We start from the raw sequence: 16,236 nt of genomic DNA, 5'->3' as shown, positions 1-16,236 counted from the left end.
AATAATCCCAAAGTTTGGGAGGGAAGTAAAACTTCGTTTTTCCTTACAAATAGGTTTAAAACCCTTTCCTTAACTTGAAGCAGTGTTTGGGTACGGGGATGCATTTTGGGTGGGATCCTCATACACACTGTATATGGCTCCCCAAAGGCAAGAAAAGCTCTTGCCTCCATTTAGCTCATTTGGGGTAGACAATCTATAAAGAACGTATTATAGACTATAAAGGAAAGGAGGACAATTATATTCCTTTGTTTCTCATCCACACTAAAAGATCCAGCAGGTGAAGTCTGAAGGAAAATAGATTTCTTCCCTCCCACTCTTAGTGAATGTGTGGTGCTGCCTCCAATCCTGCCCCACCCTTGATTTTAAAAAAAAAACAAAATAAAACAGAACACAACACCTAAAAACACAGGGTAGTTTGGAACTGCTGGTAGAGGAGTTGGATGATTTAACAAAAGAGACACTGACAAAAAAAATCATTTTTTTTACAATACTATAATTATAAAGTTGAAGGCACATCCTTGGCAGATATATGTTCAATTACATGCTTATGGAAAAACAAACTACTGAATATCTTGACTATAGTAGATGATTATTGCACAACATCGTCCACTGCTGTTTTGGGTATCAAACAATCAATGTTCAACAATGGTTAGTTAAACACTTCTTTAACTAAAAGCATAAGTTTGAGACGCCTGGTTTTGGCTACAAAAGGCATTTACTATCAGTGCCATTAGAGAAGCTCTTTTAATTGAAGAACAAGAATTCATGCTTTTGTGCTTTATCTGGTTACTCATACCAGATAAACTTTCAGAAGGACTACAGAAAGTTAGCGTAAAAATAGCTAATAATTTGGCACGAATCTGCATTTTTTTACATTTGGTAAAATAATATTTTTAAAATAGAGAAAAGAAACAAAAATATCCAAAAGGAGTGATTCCAGGAATGTTTTTACCTTATTAAAACAACCAGTAACCAGATGCCTCAGCCAAAGAAAATAATAAAATAGAGTAAAATAAATACTAAGAAAAATAATTTTAAAGCAAGATCCATAAGTAGTGGAAAAAATTCTCAATGAACATACATTCTTGATTTTCAGCTGTGTACATAAAAGATACGCACACTTAAATGTTTGGAAACATCTTGCCTACAATGCTATTTAAGCATTTTGAACAAAGAATACATTCAATAAAAGAATAACTTTTAAAAATTTGAAGCACAATATAAAATTATTTGTTCACAAGGCATCAAATCTAACACCTAAAACGTTGATACTAAACTATGAAAAATAACATTTCTATTTTCACAACTGACAACCATACTTCTTTAGACTATAACACTAAACAGTTATGTTTTAACCGTTGAAATTTAAAAGGCATCTTTGGATATTTAAGATAAAAGGTGCCCCTTAGTTGAGTCTGAACCAGCACTGGATATTAAAACATCCTTGTTATCTTCAGACTGAGGGCGTGGTTGCTGAGTGAATACAAAAGAGTGACAAAGGAACAACAAATAAAGAACTTCAAATATTCTAATATCAAATTCAAATATAAATCCATTTTCCTTCTATATGGGTAATATATGTATATATGTATTATATGAATAAACACAGATGCATACACACACATTTATAAAATTTGTTCTCACTAGTAACTAATTACTTAAAGCTAGTTACTAACTGAAAGCAGTGTTTTTGATCTCCTCCATATGTCTCTCTCCCAGTGACTACAGCTGCTCTATGAAGCTAATGGGAGTTCAGAATTGCAAGAGACTTGTGGTAGAGAATTCAAAGATGGCTATAGATATTTAAAGCAGGATTCTTTATAAACAGCATGTTTTCTGTTCCTGTACTAAGGGCTGAAATTACATCCTTGATTTTTCCCAGATTATATAGGCTGCTCTTCTCATTGCCCTATGACATGTGGATCCCTTGGCATGTGAGGCCAAGTGGACAACTCTAACACACACAGAATATTAAAAGTAGTAACTGGCTATGTTCAAGTGCTTCAGAGAGATAGAAGAGTGAAAGTGAGGGGAAGGGGGAGGGGGAGGAAGGGAGGGAGGGAGAGAGAGAGAGACACAGAGAAAAGTGTTTCTTTTTCAAAAGTCTATATTATACCTTTGCCATATTAGCTATTTCTTCTAGAAGAAACAAGTTGTGGTATGACGGGCCACTGGAATTAAAATAAAAAACAAATATTAAAATTCAAATTGAAAGCATGGAAGATGGCACAGGCATTGGTCTAAAAAAGAGCCTAGACCTACAAACTCATTCATATTTCATTAAAATTGGTTTGCTTTTCTAGATTAATAGCACCTTCATCAAGTTTCAGCTCTGTCTTTAAGATAGCTGAGATAAAAATGAAATCTTTTCCAAATCTGAAAAGTCAGCATGGAATTATGTTGTAAACTTTTTTGAGTGCATATGAAAGAACAAGAGAAAAAGGAAGTTGGAAAGGAGGGAAGAACCCCATCCCCCACTCCCACCTGATTTTAGACTCTGCTCTGTAAAAGCGATTTTTGATATTTATCACTGACCTCAAGGGGAAATAAGAACTAACATTTACTGAGCACAAATCCTATGTGCTAGGAATTGTGCTAGCAGCTTTACATATGACAATGGGAATAGATGTTAGGAATTTACGTATGAGTTTTCTTCACTTACATATTCTGCATCTGAAATCCACCTTGCAGTTAACAAGTTAATTTAAATAGTGATACAAGTACCAGATCTCTGACCAGTGTATTAACTCCCAGGCACTCACAGGGGGATTTCTAAATTTATATGTTGATGAGAACAAGCCCGTGAATATGCCAACCACACTAACTAGCAAGTGCAAATGTTTTAAACTAGAGAAAAATATAGATTTAGCTAAAAGGTATCACAACCTAGGGAAATTCTCATTTCTGTATTACAATTTACTGTATTTCTTGGTAAAAGTGGCTTTGTGTAATAGCATTATTTTAAAGTCATTTTGAGAGATTATCTAAAACAATAAAAGACAATTAAAATCTATTAAATTATAAATATCAGCTAATGTCTTGCATTCTCTCCAGGAAAGGACAAATTTAGTGAATCCAGGTAATTTTATATGACCGGTACATGTTAAACATGGTAGTGTCAATCTTTGGAAAAAAATCAATTGTAGAAGTGGCTCAAAATCTTAAGTTTCTGAACTGAGGCTGATAGATGATACTAAGAACAACTTATAGCTGAACCCAGCAGGAGTGAACTGAAAGCTTGCACAGAGCTAGGGAGTCACTGAAGGAGGAATCTGATATATTTTTTACAACAATGGAAAGGTGGGAAGCAGGGAACCATATAGGTCCTGAAAGTCTTTTGAGCTACAAGATAAAGAAACAAACAAGTTACTGGAAAAGTTGTCAGTTATTTTTGTCAATGAGAAATCACCTACACTTAGCTCACTTGAAAGAACCTAATAAAAGAAAACACATTGGGGCATCTAAGAAAGCGACGGCTTTGTGACCACCTAGAGGGGTGGGATAGGGAGGGTGGGAGGGAGGGAGACGCAAGAGGGAAGAGATATGGGAACATATGTATATGTATAACTGATTCACTTTGTTATAAAGCAGAAACTAACACACCATTGTAAAGCAATTATACTCCAATAAAGCTGTAAAAAAAAAAAAAAAAAGAAAGCAACGGCAAAGACAAAGATGCAGGGAGAAGAAGGGGGAAAGAAAGCCTGTAATAAATAGGCCTGTCTATTTTTAAACAGTTTCTACTATTTTGCTTCTAAAACAGGATTCTTTATACAGTGCTTTGAAAGCCATTACTCCCCAATCTAGCAGGGAGGAGGGCTCGAGAATCTCCTCAAGATTATGCGCTCAAATCTTCAAATTTTCAATGATCTTTTCTTGAACTTTTTTTTTTGGGTCAAATAAAAATTATCTATGACCTTAGCAGCAATTCAGTAATCTTCAGTTGTAGGACTTGTAAACCTCCCTGGTCTACCTTACCTGTTGCTAGTGAAAACAAAAAATACTGGAAATTCATTTTCAATAAAGCTAGGTTCCAAGCTGATGCCCTGAAAAAGATATTTTTGCCATTAGACAAATGCAATTCAAATAGATTCCCTAACATAAGAGCATGAGACCAACATAAAGCCCTGCAATATTTTAAAAAGCTAAGGTGACCATGAATGCTGTGTCAGTGCAGAACAACATCATCTAGCAGCACTCTCTGTGGCCTGTTACAACGCACTGTCGTCATCTTCCCTGCAGTCTCCCACCAGGAGTGAGTGCTTGTCAGGTTCACTAGTACCAACACTGTTCAGTGATCGTTTATCAGACAGCAGTGAGTTTATGGAGGCTCTGCTGTAATTAACAATCCGGTCCAGCAAACCCAGTTTAGGAGAATTTCTTGAGGTATCATCTATTCCAACATGAACACTTATTTCTGAAGGACTTTTCTGTCCCATCTGGCCTCGGGCATGTAGTTCATAATTCTCATAAGTTGGTTTCCTGTAACTGAAAAGATGCAAAAGTATACTAGTTTGAAATAATCAAACGCGAACTATCCGCTTGTTACGTTCAAAAATGAAAAGAGATTAACCTGGTTTGAAATGTATAAAGGTGGTCAAAAGGAGTTGTGTGAGGTCACATGATCAGAAATCCTACTTCTGAGAGCCAGTGTACTAGATTTTACCCCACTCAGTGCTTGTGGTTGCTCTGTATATACTACATAAGGTGATAATTATGTAGTTAACATTTATTATTAAGAACAGTTTGGGCTTATCATTGACCAATACAAGAATAAAACCTAGCAAGACTGACTGTGGGTGAGAAGCGTGAGCAAGCTATCATACTTACAGTTTAAGGAGGAGTGAAGAAAGTACTACTGAAACAGATGAAGCAGCCATTGCAGCAGATCCCATCCAGGGCTGCAAAACCAAACCAATGGGCATAAAAACTCCTAGAAAACAATTTTGGATTAGTTAGACCAAACAGTACTAAACAGATTACCACTGTGTTCCTAATACATATATACAAATAATTTCCTTCTTTGATATTTATTCAGCAATTTATCCTCCTGTTGGTAGAGATTTATGTCGTTGCCAATTTTTCACTAATAGAGTGTTGCTGTGAACATTCTTGTACATGCCGCCCTGTGCATGTGCTTGAGAATTTCCCTAGGGTATATACCTAGAGGTGAAACAGCTAGATTATAACATAGGCACACCTTCAACTTTAGGTAGATATTTCTCAGTTGCTCTCCAAAGTGGCTGTACCAGATCACAAACCCTCCAATAGTGTATGAGAGTTCATATTCTACAAACTCATCCACACTTGGTTTTGACAGACATTTTAAAATTTGTGCATATGATGGGGATGAGACAGACTTACTGTACTTGTAATTTTTATGTGCTTATCTGTATTTTTTCTACTTTTTATACAGTGACCGTATATTACTTGTATAATTTTTTAAAAATAACTTGCTCCATGAATTAATCTCTCTGGACTTTGTTCTTTTACTCTTTGTCTCTCCATCTGTGTGTCCCTGTTGATAAACAGTTTTGTAATTGTTCTCATGTTATCTCATGTCCTTCTTTGGCTCTAAAACCAGAGAGAACAAGAAGAAAGTGATAACTATTTTTCTTATGTTATTACTAATACTAACATCTACCAAGCCCCTAAGTAATGGGGATGATCGGATGCTTATTAAATAATTCTAAACTGCCTTTTCTTGGTCGTATTCCTTTGTTCAATTTCTCTCTCTGTCTTTCTCACATCTGGTTCCCAAACTTTAAAAAAAACTGTTGGCTATTAGAACATTAAGAAAATTCTCTGCATGCTATAATTACAACAATGAAACAAGACAAAAACCAATACAGACTAAAAAAGATCAGAAAGATGTATACTAAAATACCAACAGTAGTTGTATTCGGGTAGTGAGATTAAAGCTAAATTTATTCTCTTCAGCAAAAACTAAATGAGTAAGCAAATAAGTACGTACGTGTGTGAGAGTATATGGAGAAAAAGATGAAGCAATGTGGCAAAATATTATTAACTGGTGAATTTCGGTGAAGGGTATTTTGTTTTATTGTATCATTTTTCTCCTTGTTTATGTACATTTGAAAATTTCAAAATACAAAGTTGAAGGTAAAAATAAGGTAAAAATAAAATAAACCTATCAGAAGGCTTATACATTCTAGGCCATAATGAACATGCTGAAAATTTAAATTATTGATTTTAATATTACCTCTCACCATACCAGCAGGCTACATACAAAACTGAGCTCAAAACTAATAATAAGAAGACTAAAACTTCCAATATGGTAGGCCTCTAATGACTTCATGAAAAAAGCAATACAAGTTAACTGTTACATACCAGCAGCTATGGGAATTCCAATCAGATTATAAATTAGAGCAAAGACAAAATTTATTCGAATCCTCTTGACTGTCTTCCTTGATAAATCAATACTTGCCACTACATCCAGAAGATCATTCTGAGAACAGAAATATTTGTGATATTAGCAAGAGACTGTAACTTGACCAGTAACTTGTATTTGATACTGTGTATACCGAAGATGATGTGTACCTTACGGTAATATGTGAATCAACTACAAATCTGAGATATTGCTAAAAATTTGAGGCTGTCTTGGAAGGGGGTTTTCAGGAATTTTTCTCAGGGTTCTGAAAATACTTTTAGGGTTGTATGCTGGTACAGGGACTAAATCCCACTAAAATAACCTCAGCAAGTATTTGTTGAAGATAAGAGTATCATACGTATATTCCCAAATCTAATGCTTCACTTTAGAAGCTTGTCATTCTCATTTGCTTCGCTGAAATGAGAAAGTCTGGAAGTAATTACTAAGACTTCTCATACTTCCATCTTGAACTCTCCCAGTCTCAATGGCTAGGAGCATGGGAATTCGAAGGGCACAATCATTTTGTTCAATATACGACACTATCCCTGACCATGTAGAGCAGTCTCACACTCCTCAAAGGTCAGACCATAGGACTTACCCGTATCAAAACCACATCGGCTGCTTCAATGGCTACATCTGTGCCTGTGCCAATGGCAATTCCAACATTAGCCATCGCCAGAGCTGGGGAGTCATTGATTCCATCTCCTACCATTGCTACCCGGTTCCCCTCCTCTTGGAGTTGCTTCACCTTAGCAACCTTGTGGGAAGGTAGAACTTCAGCAAACACCTTAGTAATGCCAACCTACATGGGCAAAAATAAACTCCATTCATTTCAAGAAATATTACTGAGTACCTGAAATATAACTCGGCAATGATGAGCCATCAGTTTCCACCTACCAAATGTCCAAATTGTAAGAGACTAATAATATCCAGGGATAGTAAGGATATGGGGAAATGAGCTCTCTTATATACTGTTGGTGGGTGTGTAAGTTGGTACTGTCTTTTTGGAGGGTACTTGGCAGCATCTATCAAAGTGTGCATGTCATTTGGTTCAGCAATTCCACCCCTAGCTATATTTTGGACATACCTGTACATGTATAAAAATAAGTATGTCCAAGGATGTATATTACTGCCTTATTTGTAAAACAAAATTTTCAAAACCACATAAATTATTTTTTTTATTAGAGGAATGGTTAAGTACATTGTGACGCATCCGTACTATGGAATTCAATGCAATGATGTAGAAAGAATGAAATAAGTTTATATGTTCAGACATGGACAAAGCTCCAAGGCATATATATTGCTATCTGAAAGAAAGCAAACTGCTGAACAAGTTGTACAAAAATGATCCAATTTATGTTCAAAGTACCAGAACTATACATCTGTATATGAACATATAACCATATGAAAAAGTGTAAGGGGGTAGGGCTGGACAGGGAGGCTTGGGAAAATGGTGACTTAAACGTTCTACTTTACAGCCTTCTGTATTTTTTATACAAGAATGTATTTATATATTATCTTTATTATTTAATAGAAGACGGGAGAAGGCATTGCAAAATAGAAAAGCCTAATATGAGAAAAGTTTTAGAGGGAAGGCAAATGTGGGGGTGAGTAGCAGAAGAATGCTATGGAAGATGGTTCTATCAGTGGTATCCAGGATGGACTAGAGAGGAACGTGCGTGGAGCTACTGCTGTACTTTAGGCATGAGAGGATGAGAGCCTGGCTTAGGCTGGCAGCACCGGTGGAGACTATCAGCAACATTTCAAAGGAAGCATCAACAGAAACTGTGTACAATGTCACTCAAGCATCCCATGAACTAAGCAAATAGCTTTTTACTTATAACAGTTCCAGACAAAACCCAAAGTCCTTCCTGCATAGTATGCCAATTTTTCTTTAAGGAACCAGATATGGCTACTCGGGGATAATGAAAATAATAGTTAAATTACTTCTTTAGCAGCTGAAGGCAAGAAAGGAAATGTATGTGAAGAATGAGAAGTTACCACATACTCCCACCCCAACAACTAAGTAAACCCATTACCTGAGAAGCAATAGATCTAGCTGTTTTACTGTTGTCTCCAGTCATCAGAACTACTTCTAAGCCCATAGATTTCAGAATATGGACTGCCAATTCTGCTTCAGGCTTCACTGTATCAGCAATAGCTACCAAGCCGCACAGCTCATCTAATATAGGAGCACCAGAAGATAGAATTTGGAATATGATGAAAGCAGAATAATATCCTGACTTAAAATTTCAGAAAGAAATGAATTTTGTTAAGTGAAGTTGTTCAGGACTTGGCTTAACTCAAAATATCTCCAAGACCACATAGACTTTATACCACAAACCCTGCAACAAGCCTCCATACTTGGTTGTGAAAATTTCAGAGTGAGGTAGGGCTTACTAATGAAGGTAATGATAGGAAACTGAAGAGACTTTACTGGATACTAAAATACTTATTTTCTTTCTTTAGAGAAGTATTGGCCAATAGCCCCAAACACTTTAGCTAATTTAAAGGCAAATGAAACTGAAAACTCATACTTCACCCTTTTTAAGGTGAAGGGGTGGATGGAAACAAAACTGGCATTTTATACTACAAGTAGCTATTTTAAAAACAAAAATAAATGGTATTTTCTGCTTCTTCCTGGGCCTAAAAAGGCCATAGTAAGATAATGCCTTCATACTTAGCAAGGATTATAAATGTTGACTAATTAATCTCACAGCTAGAAATGTACCCTAAGAAATAATTTAACAAAATACCTAAAACCTCAAAGATGTTTACTGTGGTGTTACTTACAACAATAAAATATTAGGAGTAGCTTAAATTTCCAACAGGGGAATGATTAAGTTAGTCATAGTGTATAAGTATGACAAATGGTGCCACATTAAACTACGATTGGAAATATTTACTATTAAATAAAATAAGACAAAATAAAACAGTATGTGTACAAGGAATTTTAAATTTTTATTCAACTTTGAGGTAAAATTTACATACAATAAAATGCACCCATTTATAAACAGTATATGTACTAATATTGTAATTCTGTGTGATGTGTATGAATATATATCCAGAAATGTCAATTAAAACTGACATTGTGTTTAGATGATGAGATTATGAATATTCTTTTACTTTGCTATAATGTTATTTTTAGGTTTAAAAAAAAATCCTTGATTAGCTTTTTTTAAAACCACAGTCTACGGAGGAAAATAACAAAGCCAGGCAAATGCAAGAGAATTTTAAATTAATCAGTAACAATTATGTATTGCTGACATTTTTACTTTGCATTCAGGCTGCTTTTGAATAACCCTCATAGTTCAGATGTCTCTCAAAAATACACAGAAAACAAGTGAAATCATGACACTGAGTCATAGTGTACTTAAGGAAAACCTTACCATCAACTGCTACCAATACAGCAGTCCGACCTTTTCTCTCATGTTCAGTCATGGAATCGTTTACATCGTTATTAATGACAAGACCATTTCTAATCATCCACTCCCGGTTACCAATAAGAACTTTGTACTGCTGAGCATTAAGAGCATCTGAAGAAAGTACAGAAATGACATTTAGTGAACTTGTTTAATATTTATAACAACCCTTTAGGGACAGTCTTCCTCTCTAATCTTGCACAGTCACTACGTTGGTTTTTTGGTAGAAAACAGCCTACAACAGTGATTTCCAAATGTTCAAGGAACATACTCTGCTCTTCCATGCCTCTGGGCCTTTGCACATGAGGAGTGAGGACCACCTGGAGGTCCTCATCCCCCCTCTTCAAATACCAAACTGCATCACATATATTCTTTAAGAGCCATTTCAAACGTTACTTTCTTGGTGACGCTTTCCATGTGACCCTTCCTTATGATCTTCCATAGCAACTGAATTAAATTAAAAATATTTATTGTGCATCAGTACAACCATCAGTGTTGGACAAGAACACACAACCATACTGATGTCTCATTTTAAACGTGTGACCACTAACTTTAAGTGGGCCCTTAGTGATGCCTGGCTATTCTACTACATTTCCCTAGTCCATTCATTCTCCATTCCTTCTAGATGGCTACTTTATACCTTCTCTTCTCCCATTCTCATACCAGATAATGACTCTGCTTCTTACTTCAGGAAGAAAATAAAAGCAATCAGAAGAGAACTTCCACAAGCTCTTATTGCCACATCTATCCAACTGCCTGTGCCTGTGTACATACTGATCTAGCCTCTCTTCTGTTATTATAAATGGCCCCTACTCCTATTTAAGGGCAACTTCTCCACTTGTGTACTAGATCCCCCTCCTTTGCCTATTTTATATTTATTTATTCGGCTGTGCCGGGTCTTAGTTGCAGCACACAGGATCTTCGTTGCAGCACGCAGAATCTTTAGTTGCAGCATGCGGGATCTAGTTCCCTGACCAGGGATCGAGCCCAGGCCCCCTGCATCGGGAGTGCGGAGTCTTAACCACTGGCCCACCAGGGAAGTCCCCCTTTGCCTATTTTAGAACGTCTCTCCAACAATTCTCCCCTCTCTCTCTTGCATAATCATATTTTCTACTTCTGCTGTACATAGTCCTATCTTTAAAAAAGAAAATGAAACAACCCTCTCTTGATCTCATTTACCTCTCTAGCTACTACCCCATTTCTCTGCTTCTGTTCATAGCAAAACTTCTCAAAAGTGTTGTCTCTATCGGCTGCCCTCCAATTCATACCTTCCCATTCTCTTGTGAACCCACTCAAATACAGCTTTTGTCTCTGTTACTCCAAAGAATTGTTCATACAGTACACCAGTGATCTTTAATAAATCTAATGGGTAATTCTTCATCCTCATCTTACTTGCCCTATTAGTAGCATTTTAACACAGTTGATCATTCCCGCCTTGAAATACTTTCTTCATTTGGCTTCTAGATCACCACATTCTTATGAGCTACCTCCTCACTCACCACTTCTTCTGTCTTCTTTGCTGATCCTTCCTCATCTCCCTGACCTCTTAATTTGTAGTGTTGCAGGGCTCAGTCCTTAAACCTCTTCAGGTTTAATCTCATTCCCCCTCTATCTACTCTCACTCCTTGATGATTTTTTTTCTTTTGGCCACACCTCGCGGCTTGTGGTAGCTTAGTTCCTCGACCAGGGATGGAACCCAGGCCCATGGCAGTGAAAGCGCCAAGCCCTAACCACTGGACCACAAGGGAATTCCCAACTCCTTGATGATTTTATCCAGTCTCATGGCTTTAAATACCATCTATATCAGCGCTGTCCAACAGAACTTTCTGTGATGATGGAAATGTTGTACATCTGCTCTGTTTAATACAGTAGCCACTAACAACATGAGGCTATTGAGCACTGAAATGTGACTAGTATGGCTGAAGGGCTGAATTTTAAATTAAATTAAATTTTAATTAATTTAAATTTAAATAGTCACACGTAACTAGTGGCTACCATATTGGCCAGCACAGATCTATAAGTGGATGACTCCCAAGTCTACATCTCCAACCCAGTTTGTTTCCTTGGAACTCCAGACTTGTGCAGCCACCTGCCTCCTTGATAGTTCCATTTATACGACATCTCCACTTGAATACCTAACAGGCACTCAAACTTAACATATCAAAAACTGATCTCTTGATCACTTTTCCTCAATATTGCCCCTCCTGTGATCTTCTCCATCTTGTTTAAATGGTAACTCCATCCTTCTAAATGGCTTAGGCCACAAACTTTGGCCTAATTCCCCATTTCCAATCTGTGAGATCTGTCAGCCAGCTCACATCCAGGGGAATTCCCTGGTGGTCTAGTGGTTAGGACTCCAAGCTTCTGTTGCAGGGAGCACGGGTTCGATTCCTGGTCAGGGACTAAAATCCCACAAGACATGTCACGCAGACAAAAAAAAAAAAAGATATGTCCAGAATTTGACCACTTCTTAACGGCTTCTACTGTTATTATACTGGTCCAAGCCACCATTATCTTTCACCTGGATTATGGCAATAGCCCACTAACTTATCTCCCTGCTTCTGCCCTTCCCCCTACCCCCTGCAACAGTGTATTTTTCCCAGAGCAGCCCAAATAATACTTTTTAAACATTAAGTCAGATTCTGTCATTCCTATGCTCAAAACTCTCCAACGGCTTTCCATCTCAGGGTAAAAACCAAAGTCCTTTCAATGTCCTTACCTCATCCCTTACGTCCTTCCCATTCATTTACTCTGTTCTGGCCACTTTGTTCCTTAAACTAGTCAAGCACACTCCTGACTCAAGGCTTTTGTACTTAACATTCCTCCTTCCTGGAATGCTCTCATCACAGATATTCACATAACTTTTTCCCTCCCCCTCCTCAGGTTTCTGCTCAAACACCATCTTCTCAATGAGGCCTACCCTGACCAGCCTATATCAACAGGACCTGCTACTCCCAGCATTCCTTATATCTCTTGCCCTTCTTCATTTTCTTCACAGCACTATCTCCATCAGACAGACTATATTTGCTTATTTATTTGCTCACTGTCTTGTGTTCTCCCACCAGGAATGTAAATTCCATGACATAGGGACTTCGTCTATTCTGCTCACTGCTCATTCTTTAGTGTCTTGAACAGTGCTTAATAAAACCTGTCAGGTGAATGAAATTACTGTGTGTCAGTGTGCTTGATACTGTGAGTTCACAGACAGATAATAAAAAAATCACAGTTTAGTAGAAACAGGCAGGCAAATAAAGAATTCTCATGCAGCGTGCCTAGCACATCTAGAGATTAAGTACAGTTATGACTAAAAAAGAAGAGCAAATATCTCTGCCTATGTATGTCAGTCAGTGAAGGCTTCACTAAAGAGAGATGTGAGCTAAGTCTTCAAAGATGAGAAAATAGCAAATGAGATGATCTAATGAGCATGAAATGACACGATGTAAGGAGAAACTCTAAGTAGTTCCATATGGACAAAACACAGTGTACGTGGGTGACAGTGGAAAAAGACAAGATGGGTGGTGCAGGCAGGCAGGAGATGTATCATGGGGAACAGATCTTGAACAAAATCCACAGAGACTGGACTCTGTCCTGTCGGAGATGGAGAGCCTGTAAAGCCAGGGTCCTTAACAGATTTCCATGGAGGGGCTTTTGGATACATACAAACGTCCAAAACAGAAGTTTTCTGAGTGGTGGGCATAGCTTTTACCACCTTCCTCCAAAGGTTCATGATTCAAAAATAGGTTATAAACCACTGCAATAAAAGCTATTAGTCAGAAAGTGATATACTCAGGTTTGCATGTTAGAAAAATTACTCAAGCACAGATGGGTAGGGGGGTTCCTGGCACACTTAGGTATGTATAGCATGTTTTTGGTCAGATGGATAGACCAACAGGAAACTCGGGAAACTGGCCTTGGCTGCAGATATGGATTTTAGAGGAGCAGTGGAAACCTACAGGTGGTAGAATAAGTGATAAGCATGAACAAGACTGTACAGAGAGGACTTCCCTGGTGGCGCAGTGGTTGGGAATCTGCCTGCCAATGCAGGGGACATGGGTTCGAGCCGTGGTCCGGGAAGATCCCACAGGCCATGGAGCAACTAAGCCCGTGCGCCATAACTACTGAGCCTGCCCTCTGGAGCCCGCGAGCCACAACTACTGAAGCTCACATGCCTAGAGCCCGTGCTCTGCAGCAAAGAGAAGCCACCGCAATGAGAAGCCTGTGTACCACAACAAAGAGTAGCCCCCTGTTGCTGCAACTAGAGAAAGCCAGTGCACAGCAACGAAGACCCAACACAGCCAAAAAATAAATAAAATTTTTAAAAAAAGACTGTACAGAGAGAGTATGTAAAATGAACAAAAGACAAAGAACAAAACTCTGAGGACACCCAACATGTGAGAGCCAGGAGAAAAGAGGAATCAGAAGAGGATTAGAAAGAACAGCCAGGTAGGTGAGAGGAGAATCTAGAGAAAGCAGGGTCACGGAATCAAGGGAGAAAAACATTTTAGGAAAGAAGAAATGGTCAACATTGTCAAATGCCTTAGCGAGGTCATACAGCAATGAAGACTGAAAAGTGACCACTGGAGGGCTTCCCTGGTGGCGCAGTGGTTGAGAGTCCACCTGCCGATGCAGGGGACACGGGTTCATGCCGCAGTCCGGGAAGATCCCACATGCCGCGGAGCAGCTAGGCTCATGAGCCACCGTTGAGCCTGCGCGTCCGGAGCCTGTGCTCCGCAACAGGAGAGGCCAGAACAGTGAAAGGCCCACTTATCGCAAAAAAAAAAAAAAAAGACCACTGGAGAGGGGACTAAATGAGATCACCAGTGGACTTAAAACAGTTTCACTAGTATGGATGGGGCAGAAGCCAAACTGTGCAGTGAAGAAGTGAATTCAGCCAGCCTAGACTACTCTTTCTAGAAGCCTGGATATTAAGGAAAAGAAAGGTAGGATAAAATCTAGATGGGAATACAGTGATTTTGATGGAAGAAATGTTTATATGTTTAGGAGAAGGAGCTACGACAGTGTGTTGGAAAAAAAAGAAACAAGGGGACATAACAGAGCATGAGGTTCCTGAGGAATCAAGAGAGGGTGGGATCTAGGGCAAAGATGAGGGGATTCATTAGGCAAGATGAGGGATACTTCTTTCCCTGAAAAAGGAAACATTCTGAGCAAAAAAACCTGAAAGAACACATGTCTGAGAACCTTAAATTTCTGTGTGAAAAATAAGCAGGACAATTTACTTAGGGAACTAGGGGGAAGGCCACAGGAGCTTGTGAAGGATACAAAAGGTTTGGAGCAGCTGTGGTGAGAAATAAAAGAAAGAAAGCTGAACTAAAAGATGGAAGATCAGCTAAGGCTAGACTTTATCACCCTCTACTGTAATCAAGGAGCACAGCTGAAAAATGTTCTTGAGTAACTGAGTAAAATAATTAGAAGGCCTACAGTGAAACTGATTTACGAAAATGAAACCATGACACCAATCTTGTTTCTTATATAACAGTTCAGATTATAAAGTTAGACATCTGTTAATAACTGTCCCATAATTGGTACTACAAAGAAAATTAGCTTACTTGAGAGCTGGGCATCAATAATCATGGAAGATGAAGTTGATGACTGTTCATTACTTGTATCTATTTGAACCAGGGATGCATTTTTAATATTATTTTCCTCTATCTTCCAGTTATCCTTGTGTAGCAAGCCTTCGATATTGGTGACTTTACAGCTAATACCACAGCCTGGCACAACCTGGAAATCTATGCAGGTACCCAAGGTTTCAGTGTCCAGCTCCTAACGGATAGAAACAGAAGGATTTCCTCTGCTGTTCTAATAATCCAAGGTCCTCATTAGCAAGATCAAAGATTACTGCTGGTTAATTCTAAATGTTTAGACACAATCTACATGCCTGGTTAATTCTGAATGTTTAGAATAAAACTATCACTTATCATTGCCTATTTGACAGTGGGTTTTTGATAAGGACGAAGGAACAGAGCATTGCGTATAATGTTCAAAGTTAGAGGAGAACCTCACAATACTTATTTTAAACCCCACTTTATAAGATTTATACCAACTTTAAGGAAAGAAAATGTGGAAGGTTTATCAATTTTCTCTGTCCTTTCCAGTAGAGAATTACAAGTTACATATTTAATTCTATTTTCAAGTCAGATTTTCTATTCGGTACAGGGAAAAGGGTAACAAAGAACAGGGCCTTCAGTTACCAGAGGGTCTCTCTAGTATGATTCTGTGTCCTTAGTGAGCCAAAGAATTCTGGTGACCATCACTGTTTCCTGTCTCTTTATATCTTCATCCTCTCTGTTATTTGATTTGGGTGTAAAGAAGCCAGGTCAGTAATAGTTAATAGGTAAAAAGGAAAGAACAAATAAAGAAATGGCAACACCAATGGTGAAACTGCCATGTTCTAACTGAAAAACT

General features: G+C 38.1%; 1 protein-coding gene across 2 annotated transcripts in view; it reads right to left on the bottom strand.

Moving 5' to 3' along the window:
• Positions 1-473: 473 nt before the first annotated feature.
• The window catches only part of ATP7A (ATPase copper transporting alpha), a 143,052-nt gene continuing 127,289 nt past the window's right edge, over positions 474-16,236 (bottom strand). For both annotated transcript variants that reach the window (XM_049705078.1, XM_004280441.4), the window contains 7 exons: positions 15,378-15,594; positions 9,778-9,924; positions 8,428-8,570; positions 6,987-7,190; positions 6,349-6,466; positions 4,831-4,933; positions 474-4,488 (listed from right to left, as the gene is read on the bottom strand). In XM_049705078.1, the coding sequence (XP_049561035.1) occupies positions 4,212-4,488; positions 4,831-4,933; positions 6,349-6,466; positions 6,987-7,190; positions 8,428-8,570; positions 9,778-9,924; positions 15,378-15,594 (1,209 nt within the window). In that variant the 3' untranslated portion in view covers positions 474-4,211. The remainder of the gene's footprint in view (positions 4,489-4,830; positions 4,934-6,348; positions 6,467-6,986; positions 7,191-8,427; positions 8,571-9,777; positions 9,925-15,377; positions 15,595-16,236) is intronic.

Source organism: Orcinus orca, chromosome X, assembly GCF_937001465.1.
Source record: "Orcinus orca chromosome X, mOrcOrc1.1, whole genome shotgun sequence".
Taxonomy (NCBI): Eukaryota; Metazoa; Chordata; class Mammalia; order Artiodactyla; family Delphinidae; genus Orcinus; species Orcinus orca.
This window is presented reverse-complemented; position numbering and strand designations above follow the sequence as displayed.